Raw genomic sequence first — 14,981 nt, 5'->3', positions numbered from 1 at the left:
AATGTTGGGCTCAACTTCCTCCAATCACTATCCACCATATGTGCCTTTCTTTCCAGGACTGAGTTGCTGTGAGCTCTCAGGGTCAACCTCTGGCTACCTAAAGCTGGAGGCTGAGTCCCTCTGTGTGGCTTACTGGAGGGACAGGTCAGGTTTGGGGTTTTTAGGCCCCAGGTTTGGCTGTGCCCAACAGTGTCCATCTGTGGGAGGTCCCTAGCTAATTTCAAGGGGCATCCCTCAGGAGTTTGTTTTATTTTCACTGGGCTTGGATTACTAGCTTCAGTGCCCTTAATCTGCTGATTGGGGAGTTCTTTTGAACAGGGGGCCCTTTGGGGTCCACCACTGGCCTCCCTGACCTCTACAGCCCTGGGCTGACTGAGGCAGGGTAGAGAGGGGCAGGTTACCTGCTCCAGACTGGGTCCCACCTTAAGGGTCCACTGACATCAGGGGTTCTGCCAGGCTAGGCCTGACTACCTCTGGGGCAGTTTCTTCACAAGGGGTCAGATCAGTTCCCTGAGGAGGCTGATCCTTTCCTAAAGTCGGGTGGGAGGGAGATTTCTCTTCCTCCTCAATGCTCTCTGTCTGAGTGGAGTGATCCATAGTTTCAGGCTTCACAACACTATTATCTGTCTGAGTTTGAGCTGTGGCCATCACAACTCCACCAACCTTTTCAGGAAGGGACTCAGTTTGGGTATGGGCTGTGACCATCACAGCCTTGCCAACCTGTTCAGGAGAGGCATCTTTCTGGGATAGGGCTGTGACTGGCACAGCCCTCCTGACCTGTTCAGGGAGGACATCTTGGACTGGGGCTGTGGCTATCACTGCCCCACTAACCTTACCATGGAGGTTTACCATTTTAAAATGGGTTTCTTCCTCTACCTCAGCACAGGCTGAGATCTCTAAATCATTCCCCAGTAGGCAATCTACAGGCAAGTTTGGTGACACTGCCACTCTCTTGCGGCCAGTGACACCTCCCCAGCTGAGATTGACCACTGCTATGGGATGATCTCTCTGCACTCCATCAATGTTGGTTACCTGGTATGTGGCCCCAGGTATAAGTTGCCTTGAGGGGACTAGGCTCTCAGTCACCATGGTGATGCTAGCCCCTGTGTCTCTGTAGGCCTCAACTTTTGAGCCATTGATGAGGTGCTCCTGTCTGTACTTGCCCAACGTGTTGGGACAAGCTGTGAAGTTGGTAAACCCCATGCCAGTCTCACAGACAAGAGTATCTAAGTTTGGGGACCTGGTTAGGCCAGAGTCCCCAGGAACTCCCAAAGTAAATGCACCCAGATTCTTGGGGGCACTCCCACCACCTGGGGGATTACTACTAGTAGTAACAGGAGTCTGGGAATTTTTACTTGGGGGTATGTTCTCCTTATTGTTGTTGGCCTTTGGGCAACTGCTGTCAGTTTTGTAATGGCCTACCTGTTTGCAGGTATGACAATAAGGTTTCTTTTGGGTATTGGAAGGATTTTGGGACCCACCCTTTTCAGAGGAGTTTTGGGGCCCTGGGATTTGATCAGAAGATGTATTCCCACCCTTCTCTTGAGGCTTGGTTGATTCCTTATTTTGGTCACCACCCTGGTTCTTAGGCCTAACCCTGGTTCTGACCCATTTGTCTGCCCTCTTACCCAATTCTTGTGGAGAGGTCAGATCAGAGTCTACCAGGTGCTGGTTCTGGTTCTGACAATTATTTAAGACTTGCTCTCTCATAATTAGATTGTACAATCCTTTGAAATCAGTAACCTTACTTCCCAGTAGCCAGCCTTCAAAAGCCTTAGTGGCACAATCAACAAAGTCAGTCCAATCCTGAGACTGAGTTTTCTGGGTGTCTCTGAACATCAACCTGTACTGTTCAGTTGTTAAGCCAAACCCGTCAATCAGTGTATTCTTCAGGACTTGGTAATTGTTAGCATCCTCAGCTCTAGTAGTGAGGAGCTTATCTCTACCTTTGCCTTCAAAGGAGAGCCACAAGATAGCTGCCCACTGACTGGGGGACGCACTGGACAGTGCAGGCCCTCTCCAAAGCAGTCATCCATTTGTGGATGTCATCCCCTTGTTTAAAGGGGGCACTATCTTACTCAGGTGTCTAGTGTCTAAACTCCTGTCCTTTTCTCTAGGTAAAATGCTGCCACCAGTGGGGTCTGCCCCACTCAATTTCTGCTCTCTAGCAAAGGCAAGTCTCTCTTTGGCCAGGGCAAGTTCTTCCCTTTCAATCCTCAGATTGACTTCCCTCATCTTGGCCTCATGCTCTCTCCTCTGAGGGGATGTCATCCCTCTGTGAGAAGAGGTCTGAGAGCCATTGGTTCGAATGGATCTGTTAGAGCCTCTGGATAGAGACCTAACTCGTCCACTCCCAATGTTAAGCCTGCCTGAGAGTGGGCCTGGGGGTCCCCCAAGTCCATTTTCATGCCTGCTTAAGTTGGTCCTGGTGAGTCTACTGACTTCTACCTGACCCTTGTCTGCCTCATCCCCTGACAACTCCTGTTCCTCTTCCTCCTCATCACTTCCTGTTCCATTGAGGTTGAGGTCAGGGTCCCCAAGGGTCCCTCTAAGGGGGGCATGCTCCCATCTGGATTAGCAGGGCCTGTGTTAAAAGCCCTCCTGGCATCATAAGTCTCTAAGAGACCAATCAGAAATGGGATGGTAGGGTTAGAACCCTGTTTTAGCTTCCTGGAGGTACACACTTGTCTCATCTCCTGGAAGCTAAGAGCTGCATATCTTGATATGACCTGTGGAGGGTCAACTGACACAAGGGGGGCCTCTGAGTTCCCTCCTTTGTCTGACATGCTTTTCTAGTGAGGTGTAAGTGGTGCACTTACCTACACTATTTGTTTGCCTACTGATCCCTTGCTAGAGTTGTAGTCAGGGTGTGCTAAGCCCTGTTACACTACAACAGCTGGGTCAGTAGAACTCAGAGTATTCTAAGCTAAGTTATATGTACCTTGGTACTTATGTGATCTTTCAAATGATATTCTTAGGATACGTGTGGTAAAACAACAGCAAGCTCAAATCCCAACCGCTGCTCACCAATGTGAGAAGTTGGCCTGATATATAGTGCTCACTATTCTAGTGATCACTTTGTATCATTCCAAACGACCCTTATTGATGATTGGTTGTAAGTCAACCTTATAGACCAGCTATCCTAGTAGCATGGACAAGAGCAGTCTTTAGGCTAAACTCTAGAGGGCGTGTTAAGCCAGCTGTTATACCATCACATATACCCCTTGAACACCAAGTGAAAGGACACCACACAAGTTGTTATGAAAATAAAAGGATATTTATTTATAACAAGTCTACCCTGAACTCTTTATAAGTCAGGGAGCTAAGCACACAACAAAACTCTTAAGAAAATACTTTAAGTTGCACAATTTACACAAATGCCCGAGGGGCACGAAAAACCATATACTACAAAAGTGGAATGCGAAATACTAGCAGGTAAGTAACAAGATCCAGAGGCTTCAGGATCGCTAGGACTACACTACAGAACCTTCAGGTTAGGAGCAGGAGGCCTAGGGAGATCGGGTGCAGAGTGTGCACTCTCACGCGGGATGCGGGACAAAGTCTATGGATGCTAGATTTCATAAAGTTACAGTTATCGGACGAATCCGACTAGATAGGCTGAAAACGAAAAAGGATCTGGACACTTAGATAGTGAACCTACGTTGCAGCACCAAAATGCTCAGGTTACCTAGCCCAGGGGCTGCGGCTCATAGAATTCAAAAGACGTCGGGAATCCTCGTTACAGTCTATGGAGCCTGAAAGAAGAAGTTGCTGGCAGGCGACCAGTGATGAAGTTCGATGTGATCCAAGCCTGGATCGGTGATGGAGACGACCTGAAAGCAGAGGGGACTCAGTTCTTAATCACTAGCCAGTGATTAGGTGGGCACCAGGATGGCACCGGATGAAGTCACCTCGACCAGGTGAGTGGGTGACGCTGGGCTCTGCAGTCTCTCGGACCAGGAGGCGTTGTCGGCGACCAGGATGGAGGTGCGAGCTGTCCCACGAAGGTGTCTGCTGTCGGCGATGCTGGACGGGCAACAAACCTTGGCAAAGGCAAGCCCACGTGGTGGACTCAAAATGGCGTCTGGAGTGGACCAGGAGGGTCCGGGGTGCTTCTCTCTTGGAAGGGAGCAAGGGCCAGTCTAGAGCAACCAGACCAGCGATGTAATCGTCGTGGTTCGTCGTCAGGAGGGCCACTAGCCAGCAGGCAAGTGACCGGACAACGCGGTGAGCAGCAGAGAGCAGAAGGGCCCCACGCAGATCTCGTGGATGCTGGGGGGCTGGACTTCGGTGCTGGAGCTGCTCAGGGTTAGGGCTTCTCAAACCCCAAAGCACTCACTCGAGGATCCCTCGGCGGTCGTGCTGGATAAGCGTCGTGCAGGTCGTGAAGATGGCCGGTCCCTCGGGTCTCGTCACACCCACGAATCTCAGCTGGGCTGATGATGCAGGTAGAGGTCAGAGATGGCAGGGAATCCGGGTCTCGTCGAGCTGGGCAGTCTTGATCCGGAGGATGGACTTGCAGCAAACCGCCTGCGCTTAGATGGTGCCCGCTGGTGCAGGGTGGCTACTCCTTAGCCACAAGGGAGAGTCTTCAGAAATGTTCAAGAGTTCTTTCGTGGAAAGTAGTCAAGATTCAGAATTATCTAATTTGGGAAGGGGGCCTGCTCCTACCTTTATCCTAATAAAAGGGGCTGGCCCGCGACTAGGTCCTGCCCATGGGTGGGACCAGGAGGGGGGTGGTTACACCCCTCTCCTTTGTCCAGTCTCTCCCCAGCTCAGGGGCTGGTGTGCCCCTGGAACTGGTTTGAGCCGGCATATGCACAGTGAGCACCGGGGTGCCACTTGCAGTCACCTTCCTCTCAGCCCTGCCTACATGGGATACACAAAACCCTGTCTGGGATGGTGCTAGCACCGCCCCTGACAGGAAACCCTTTGTCCAAGCTCTCCTCGCTGGAAGGACTCCCAGCAGCAGGAGGTCAGACTTGTGTCTGTGGTGGCAGCATCCATTTTGTGATTATTATTATTATTATAGGAGTTTATAGAGCGCCTGGTGACGCCTCCCGGCGTGTCCCCGCGCTAAGGAGAGAGTATTACTTAGGCGGAAGAAGAGACAGGCAGCAACCAGAGAAGTTAGCTCGTGAAAAGATGTGTTTTTAGAAGTTTCCTGAAAGATGCTGAGGCTCGAGTTAACTTTAACCGGGGTTCACAGTTACATACATGTCGTGTCCCTCTAGAAGGGTGGAATGCTAACCCCGTCGCCAGAATTAGCGAGGGGTTAGTATTCCAATTCGTATGGCACCTTACTCGACATGTTTTGACAAAGCGATACCAAAGTTGGCAAATAACCGCGAGGATTATAAGGCACTTAAGAGTATATGGTACGCGTTATCATGGAACAGCTATTAGGACTTGGTTCCGCAAGCTGCAAACGGGCTCAGCTCATGCCAGAGCACCATCTCACATAATTCCAAGCACTCTGCCTTCGGGGGTTGATAAGGCCTGCCATAGGAGTGACTGATAGGAATACATGTGTCCATTTTAGGGTTAAATATAGGAATACTATATCTAAAGCAAATGGTGATTACACCACCTTGCCCCAGCTGTCGTGCAGCCAGTTGTGTCAGATTTAGATGGTCAGCCAGGGGTGGCATAATACATGCTGCAGCCCCTGGTAGGCCCTGGGTACACCTATGCCCTGGGTACCTAAGGTACACTGTACAGGGGCTGATAAGGTGACTCAGTATCCAATTAGATATGTACCTAAGGTACATGGAATCCATTTTACAGAGAGAGCAGTAGGCCTGGGGCCCTGAAAAGCAGGGTCCCAGGTCAACTAAGTCGGAAAACCAGCAAAACACCAGGCAAAAAGTTGGGGGCAACCATAGTCAGGTATCCACCTTCCTACAGCTTGCAAGAAACGTAGCCGTGCGATGACCCTCCTGTTGTGGATGATTTTTTGCAGGTTAATGATAAAGTTGAAAAGGGGGGCCTGGGATGGGTTTCTGGGGGGGCTTCTAACGCTGATCTCAGCTAAGATCACAAAAAAACAACACAATTAAAGGCAAAAAGTAAGTGTTCTGTGATCTGACGAGTAGAAGTGTATATTAAGGAAAAGGGTGACGATGGCCTGATCATAATTAATATATATATATCCACACAGGGAGCGCGTAGGATGTTGGGTAAGGGAAGGAATCTGAAAGGAGCACCTGAACTGGCTTCACACAAATTATTGCAAGGATATGATCATATTTTCAAGTGATCTCAGTCATAAATTGGATCCGAGAAACTGTTGCCCCTTGGTCAAAGATACCCTGCAAGTTTCCCTACTTGTCAAACTACAATGCACAAGGCTGCTTTGGTAAAATATCTGAGCCAAATTAGAATGTTTAGTATAAATGACTACACTAAGCTAGATAGTCCCACGAGAATAGGTAATCAATCGTGTGCTATTCATTATATCTTTTTACATGCATGGTTCTTTGACAAAATTGCCAGTTTTAACCTAATGCAACTGGATGGAAGTGACCACTATCTCTTGCATTTGGAAGTCATATCAGATGGAACCAGCTCTAAAGAAAAGGTAGTCCCTTTACAGGGAGAATACCCAAAACGATTAATCACCTGGATTTCAGAAGAGCATCTGCAGGGGTTGGCCAACCTACAACAGACTATAATGCGATCCAGTGGGAGGATACACCTGAAAACATCATAGCTTGGTATAGTGATATAATTTCCCAGGCGGTAGAATGTTTAGAGGTGAAAATATACTGCAAGGCACAACCAAGAAAGGGTCGCTGTAGGTATACGAAAAGGGAACCCATGGGTAGATAGGAGATGCAGAAACCTAAAAAGTCAGGTAAGAATAATGGGAGAAGAGCTTGAAGATAAAGTATGATCATGAGATAGTCTCTCAGCTTCTCAGTGCCAAGTGGAAATATAAAAAACGAATAGTTGATAGGAAAAAGGTTTGTAGGGAGAAATGCTTGGCTCGCATGCAGGATGCGATAGAAATGAAAAATATGAGGAAGTTCTGGCAGCTGGTGCAGGAAGGCACCGGAAAGGAACGTGGGTCATTCAGGTGTGTGGTAAAAGAAGCAAGCAGCATGGGTAAAGCACCTCAAAGATATGTATGGTACTGGATGTGCAGAGATGGTAAAAGAAAGGGAGGAATTGACTACTGTAACTGAGGAAATTAGGATATATTTCTCCTTCAAGATCGTTAAAGACACAATAGGCTCATTAAAACTAACCAGGGCAGCGGGGCCAGATAACCTGCCAGCTATGATGATCAAAACCAAGGTAGATTGGTGGGCTAAACTCTTTTACCTAGTTTTCCAGAAAATATTTGCATCCGGATAGATCCCGAACAGCTTGAATGAAGTTATAAGGCTGATATATAAAAAAGAGGATGTTAAGAAGCCCAAAAACTATTGATTAATTAACATCCTTGACGTGGGAGAAAAACTGTTTTCAAAAGTGATATTGGGGAGGCTCAAAGAATGAGCAAAAATCGTGCGTTTGCGCCCGCAAAAAGGCCTATTGCTATGCATGAAAGTGTCAGGCACTCGCAATTTAAGAAATCGCAATTTATTGCGAGTTCTCAAATTGCGATTGCATTTAAGGAATCGCAATTTGCGATTCCTTAAATGCAATGCATGTACCCCTTAGAAATTGCGAATTCGCTATTTGGGGCCGCAAAATACAATTACATTATTCTGGTCTGTATTTTACAAAAACCTTGAAAAATGCACTTCAGTGCATTTTTCAAGGTTTCAAGTTACACACACATGCCCTTGGGGCATGTGTGTGCACAACATGGGTGAACATCACAATTTCAGGGGTGCAACAGGGTGTCATTTTGACACCTTTGCACCCTTGAAATTGCATGCGCAATTTGTGAGTACCTATTAATACTCGCAAATTGCGCATGCAATTTCCCATTCATTCCTATGGGCCTAAAGGGCCATAGGAATGAATGGGAAGCCATTCCTTAATTGCGACTTGCAATTTGCGAGGGGCAATTAAGGAATGTTTAGAAATCACTATTTTAATAGCGATTTCTACATGCATATGCTTTTGAGAGTCCCTAATTGCGATTTCTTAATAATCGCAATTAAAGACTCGCAAAAGCCGACTTTGATGCATGTGCTCCTATATACATATCACTAAGAGAACACACATTCTATATTTACCTTCAATTTTTTTTTTACTTAACAAATAATCTCTTAGATTTCACATCTCTTCCACTTCTTCTCACCCTATGCCATCTTCACTTCTCCTCACCCCTCTTTTTATTACAAAACTCACTTGTTTTCTTCCTTCCATCTTCCACCTTTTTTCCATCCAACACCTCACTGTATCCTTTTACCTCTATCGCCCGCTTCACGACAAACCACTTTCGATAGCCCCCTTCTCACATTTCCCAATATCCTGGTACGCACTGGTACAAAAGGTGTCACTAATGTAGTGGAATGTGCGGTAGTGCAATAACTCCATAACAAATTCTCCAAGTCCTCTCTCCACTCTAACCCATTTTGTGATGCCAATTGCACATTCTCTCATAACACTCTATTAAACCTTTCCTCTAGTACATTTTCGGGAGGGTGCCCTGGAGCTGTACCCTACACTGTGCCAAATATACCTTGAACTCTTCTAACACAAACTGAGGCCCATTGTCCATCACTACCTCCTCAGGATACTCTTCTCTTCTCCACACTTCTTTGCAAAACTCATTTATACCTCGCGACTTGACCTCCTTCCATCCACTTTGAATGTTAGTCCACCATTACCACTGCAAACTTCCACTGATATCCAAGCCAAAATGAAACGGGAACAACTGGTGTCCACTTTGCTCTATTCGTCTTGTCGCTGCATGCACTACTCATACAATTTCTCACATACCTCTCCACATCATAGTCAACTCGTAGCCACCAGAAATCTTGACATTCTTACCTGTCATTATATGAAGTAACTTTTATCACTTTTAAGTTTAAAGTATTTTATTTGGTGTAACATAAATGGACAAACATACAAAAGGTATGAGGCATCAGGTCAGTGCGGACAAGGCCGCACCCACAGTGCTATATCTTCAAAGGACAGTTCGATCGTGGGCCAGTCCGCAGCAGCAGTGAAGGATATGCCTTGTTACAGTATTAAATTACCTCCCCTTCACAAACTCCCCACCCCCCCCAAACCCCAACTCCCAAATCCCCAATCCCCCCGACCCCCCCCGCCCACCCATCGTCCAGTGCGCAGGTCTTTTCCCCAAGCCGTCTACCTTGGTGGCCCTTTAGCGAGAGAGGTAGATCCCTTATCCGCTCAAGAGGTCGGTGCAGTAGGGCTCGTGAGCCTCAGTAGGCGGAGGTATTTGGGACAGGTGAGTTCTTTGAATTCAGTGAGCAGCAAAGAGTGGAATGGTTGCCACCAGCATATACATAAATCTCATAACTGTCTTTGATCTGTCAAAGCCTCATCCCATCCATAATTTGTTGTTCATGGCAAGATTTAGAATTGTTCTAATTTTCAATGCATTTTTCCACTTATCCATGTAAGTACTTAATGTCATTTTTATATCCTTTGCAGTGTATATGGCTGGGATCATGTCACTCAAGGACTGGTGGAACTTGGATTTATTTTAATGGATTCGTTTAGCCCAAAAGCAATGTTTGGTGGAAAAGTGGCAGAAATTAATGGTGGCCCTTGTAAAACTCCAAACCAACAGTCTTGTAGACTTGGAGCTCAGATTCTCCTTGAAACATTTAAGGTATGCTGACACTATACAATGTGTTTAATGGAGCACTCTCAATCGGATGTGCTTTTCTGTTGATCCTCATAGCTTCTCTTACCCTTTTATGTATGGATTACTTTTGCTGGGTGTTGTCCCATTGTCATTTGCTAGGTATCAGTGTGGTATATTTTGTATGCAGTACTGTAAAGCGTCACTATGTGGATCAATTGATAGTCATAAAGTTTAGTATTGGTTGGCCTCTGCCAGAAGAATTCATTCAATTTGATCTATTGCATCTTGGCATAATGTCTAAATTATGTTTTTCAGGTTCATGAACCCATCAGAAGTGAGATCCTTGAGCAGGTATTGAACAGAGTTATCACCAAGGCAACTGGTACCAACAGCCATTTTATAGGTAATACTATGAGGATATCTCTTGCTACATGGAATGATTCCGAATGACTAAAGAGCTGTCACTTATTCAGTTTGTAGTTGTATGTTGAAATCCCACAGAAATGCCTAAAAATAAAAGTGGCTAAAGTTCTGGAAGTAGTGCCAACATTGGAGAATGCTCTTCTAACTGAACGATTCAAATTTAGCTATGACTGAACTTCACCCTGCAAGGGAATGCAGTCTAGATGTTAGACCTTGTGCCATCTTCTGATTAGGTTCACTACCTCAGGGGATACACCATGTACGATAGACATTATGCCAGAAAGGATTGCCACTTACTCAGGATCGCTGCATTATGAAATTTACAGTGGAGTGCCTAGATGAATGGGCATAGTTTCTCTTACTAAGATTCAATTTGTGCACAAAGCATATCTGTAAGTATAAGTATTATCACGAGGATTTGATCAATCATTGCAGTCTTTGATCTAGAAGTAGACTACGTTCCAAAATATTTCTGCTTTTTCGTGGAATATTCAGTTGCTCATTATTGACTTCTTTATGATGCTGGGTCATGCTTTGTTTCTGCAAAATTTATTGATCTGTTTTCAGTCATCTTCACTCATTTAAACCTTACATTTTTCATCTACATTGTCCGTATCAAAACTAGCTTCTCACACAGGACCTTAAAGAGAAAGACTTTGGAATTTCTGAATTAGGAAATACAGGTCAATGTCTGTTTTGGAGACACAAAACAACAGTGAAGTGAGTAGTATGCAGGAGTATCCTGACTGCAGCTTCATACCTTAATTTCTTGATATTTACAATATTCTTTGGCTTCCTCATCAATTTCAGTTTATCCTTCAACACTTATGTCCATAAAAAAGAATCAGACAGCATTGTATCTGTTATCACGCTGCTGGAAAATTTAACATACCTATCTGAAAGGGACTTAAGAATCACAGTTCAAGCCCTACTTCAAGGCTTGTCCTAGCATCTTCTTCCTAGCACCCTGGGCCAACACAGTCGATCTGCCCCCTGATTGAGAGTTTAGGAATTTTAAACCCAACCTCCCCTCTCCAGAGGGCAGAAAGCCCACTAGAAACCAGTGAACGAATTTACAAAAAATGAAAAAAAGTGGCTTTCCTCTTCTGGCATTAGGCCTCAAGACAATGCCAAGACTGTCTTTATGAGTGTCCCCTGTCCCATGGCAGTTGGATGGGGGTGGCGGGGTTTAATCCAATTCTGCTCCACCTAAGCAGCAGAAAGACAATGGAAATAATACCTGTAGACTATCTAATTCCCGGGAGTGGGGCCTGATCCCATGATGGGCCGGGACCCCATACATTCTTTTTGTGAACACCAATCCCTGCTCTCTAGTAAATTTCCTGGCCCTTGGAGAGGAAATATTGAAGGTGAACCCTCCAGTCGGCCTTCCTAAAGAGGCAGAAAGACCATCAGGTGTCCGAGGTTGGGCATGCAGCTCAATGCCATGATGCACAAGCTTCCGACCCCATTCCTTTTCTCTTTTTTCCCTGGGTGAGCTGGCTTTCTTCCCCTACGTTGCAGTGAGCAGATTGGCGTGTAGATACCCATATCTGCTTAAACTGTAAGTGCAGAAAGCTGACCAGACAGTCAAGGATTTTTTTTTTTAAAAGTTACGAGATTGGGGGCCAGTCTTCTCGCCAATTGCCAGGTTCACAACCAGTTTTTCTGCCGTCTGGGGAAGCTGAATGGAGTGTTTACCCCCTCTTTACAGGCCCATATGTCATAACTATGTCTGTAGATATCGCAATCTCCTCTCTTTACCTGCAATCGGGGATTACTGGTATATTTGGGTTCTAAGTCTGCTTTTACATAGGCAAACCTACCAAATCTCGGCATTCATGAAACCCAGAGACCCATAGGAATTTAGGGTGGTATGACTTTCTTGAATCCTCGCGTTTGTTTTACTCGGAATACCCTGAGAATGTCAATGTATGGTCTGAAAAACACAGTTACCTATATTTATGTGACAGAAACTGGGCACTTTACCCAAACTCTAACCATCCTGCATTCAGATTTGCCTCCCAAGAAAAGCAGTACCCCATTTGTGTGCTAGCAACTAATGCAAGTGATAGACTGGACCTAAACAAGGTCTATGAAGACTATGTTGTCACTACATGCAGGGCTTGATAGTGAGGAAAACATACTGGGATGTATGGAAGCCAGCCACACCACCCTGGGTCGCTAGTTTTCAGAAAAGCTCAGGTCTGCTAGGGTTCAATGGTCGCCGGCTGACCAGTCAACAGCGAAACAGATTTGTGTGACCTTAGGCATAGTCAAGATGCTTCTAAGGTATTCTGGTAAGAAAATATGTGATCCTCGCAAACCACACCATCCTGGCGTCCCGGAGTGTCTAGATTTCAGAAATGTCAGGTATTGGTAAATTTCTCTGAGTGCTGGCTAGATTCAGGCCCAAATCCTGCAAACACTGTTGTAATTTATTCATATGCAAAGTCACGCGCTGGTGCCAACGTGTGACAGTAACTGGTCACATGCTCTCCTGCGCGAGAGCACCCATTGTTCTCTTCCAGGGGATCCTCATCAATAGTCATAAGCATTAGAATATTCCCGCCCATGCGCGGGACCCCGGAAACACTATATTATATGTGCCCCACATATATATATACATATATATATATAAATAATATATATATAAAAACAAGCAATAGCAGCCAAATCACATTAGAGCTGAAATATGCTGTGAAGAATTTCCACCATACATGTATAATAAGCATTAGAAACATGAGAAACGACACCAAAGATTTGTTTAGAAATTGTTTTAATGCTCAGAAAGCAGTAGAAATTCTCATAACTCACTGGAAGCATAGGAAGCTCCCAGGCTGTATTGCAAACACACAGTCTAAAAAGACTGAAAAGCTAACCTGTAGCTGAATAGCAATAAACTGACACCGTGCCTTTAAGGCACTCATGACCCCCAGTATCCCATCATGCCCCAGGGGTGACAGTTAGGTCAGTTCTTCTTTCCGGCTCCTTCAGTGAAGGACCCTGGTTACACAGCTCCACTATTTTTCTGGTTTTTGACAGAAAAATACTTCTTTTTTGACAACTTTTACTCTTACTTTGACATTTAACATCTAGTCAAGTAAGATACTGCTTGTTTTCAGCAGTTTAGTGAACATTTTCCTCTGAGAATGCCTTCACTCTTTGATAAATGCCCTTCTTGTGGCAACAAGAAGGCAAAATCAGACAACCACGACGTCTGTATCCTTGGTCTGCCTGAAGATCATGATCCAGGCACCTGTCCACATTGTGAGAACCTGTCTGGAAGAACTCTCAAGGACAGAGAAAGGATTCGAATTTATGGCCTGGCTCACAGGGCTTCGAGAGGAAGATCTCCAGTGAAGAAGGGCTCCAAGAAGACTCATACATCTTCAAGAAAGAAGTCTTCATACCCTTCAACTTCAGCGTCGGCCTCGGCGCTGAAAGAAAAACCACAGGAGAAGTTTTCCTCTTCAAAACTACCGTCGACGGCGGGCTCGCCGTCGAGGAGAAGACCAGGTACGTCGACGACGTCGAAAGATCCAGCTTCGTCGTCGAAATCCCCTCCGCCGTCGTCAACCGGGCGACGATCGGCGTCGAGGAAGGCTACTCCGCCACCGTCAACCGGGCGACGGTCGGCGTCAAGATCCATTACCCCTCCGCCGTCGTCAACCAGGCGACGACCGGCGTCGAGGGAGGTCACTTCGCCGTCGTCAACCAGGCGACGACCGGCGTCGAGAAGTGTGACCCCTCCGCCGTCGTCCAAGAAGCGGCGATCGGCGTCGAGGACCAAGACCCCTCCGCCGTCGACAGTAGCTCGTCGATCGGCGTCCAGGACGCAGTCTCCGTCAGTGCAGCATCAGCGCTCGGCGTCGAGTGTGCCCAATACCCCTCCGCCGTCGTCGCACAGGCATTCGACGTCGAGGCAGAGATCTCCGTCGACGGCCGACCATCGCCGTTCGACGTCGAGGCAGAAGACTCCGTCGACGACAGGACAGCGTCGTTCGACGTCGAGAGAGAAGCTTCCGTCGACGACAGGACATCGTCGTTCGACGTCGAGGCAGAGAGCTCCGTCGACGGCTACTCATCGCCGCTCGACGTCGAGAGACTACAGATCCTCTCATGGACATTCGGGGTCGAGATTGTTTGATCCTCCGACTCCCCGAAGGCGTTCGACGACGAGAAAAGAACGCTCGACGTCGAGGCATTCAGATGTAATCATGGTGACGGAATCTGCGTCTCATCATTCATCTTATCGGTCTTCTGGCTCCTCAACTGAACATTCAAGGTCCAGAAGCCCTATACACAGAACTCCTGAGCGTCGACCAGATCCATCGGCCGAACGAATCAGGCTGTCACCTAGATGGTACAGATCTCTGGACCATTGGCGAGATGCTGGGGCTACCAAGCGTATGCAGGAATATGCCAGCCCACACCACAGGTCTCCTCTCCAAGATCTGGTGGAGGAGATGGACAGGCGTAGCCCTCCCAGGCGCAAATCCCCTGTGAGACTACCCACCAAAGCGCCCAGAAGATCCCGATCTCCTAGAGAGGAACATCGAATGGAAGGTCGGATGAGGTCTCGCTCTCCTAGGGGCAAATCGCCCGTGAGATCACCAGCCAGATCTCCCAGAACATCCCGATCTCCTAGAAAGGAACCTCGGACGGAAGATCGGATCAGATCTCGCTCCCCTAGACGGGAGGAGTGTTCAAGAAGGTCACGGGAGCAGAGACTCAGTGCTCACCGTAGACATCGACGTACTCCGTCTACTTCTTCAATCACTTCTACCAGATCGTCAAAAAGGGACTACTCCCCGAC

General features: G+C 46.9%; 1 protein-coding gene across 1 annotated transcript in view; it reads left to right on the top strand.

The window, feature by feature from the left end:
- The window catches only part of FANCI (FA complementation group I), a 636,131-nt gene that overhangs the window by 118,493 nt on the left and 502,657 nt on the right, over positions 1–14,981 (top strand). Inside the window, exons 13-14 of the mRNA XM_086958134.1 lie at positions 9,583–9,763; positions 10,055–10,142. Coding sequence (XP_086814260.1) covers positions 9,583–9,763; positions 10,055–10,142 — 269 coding nt within the window. The remainder of the gene's footprint in view (positions 1–9,582; positions 9,764–10,054; positions 10,143–14,981) is intronic.

This window comes from Lissotriton vulgaris, chromosome 2_1, assembly GCF_964263255.1.
Source record: "Lissotriton vulgaris chromosome 2_1, aLisVul1.2, whole genome shotgun sequence".
Taxonomy (NCBI): domain Eukaryota; kingdom Metazoa; phylum Chordata; class Amphibia; order Caudata; family Salamandridae; genus Lissotriton; species Lissotriton vulgaris.
Note: the sequence above shows the minus strand (reverse complement) of the source record. Positions and strands in the feature narration are given on the sequence as shown.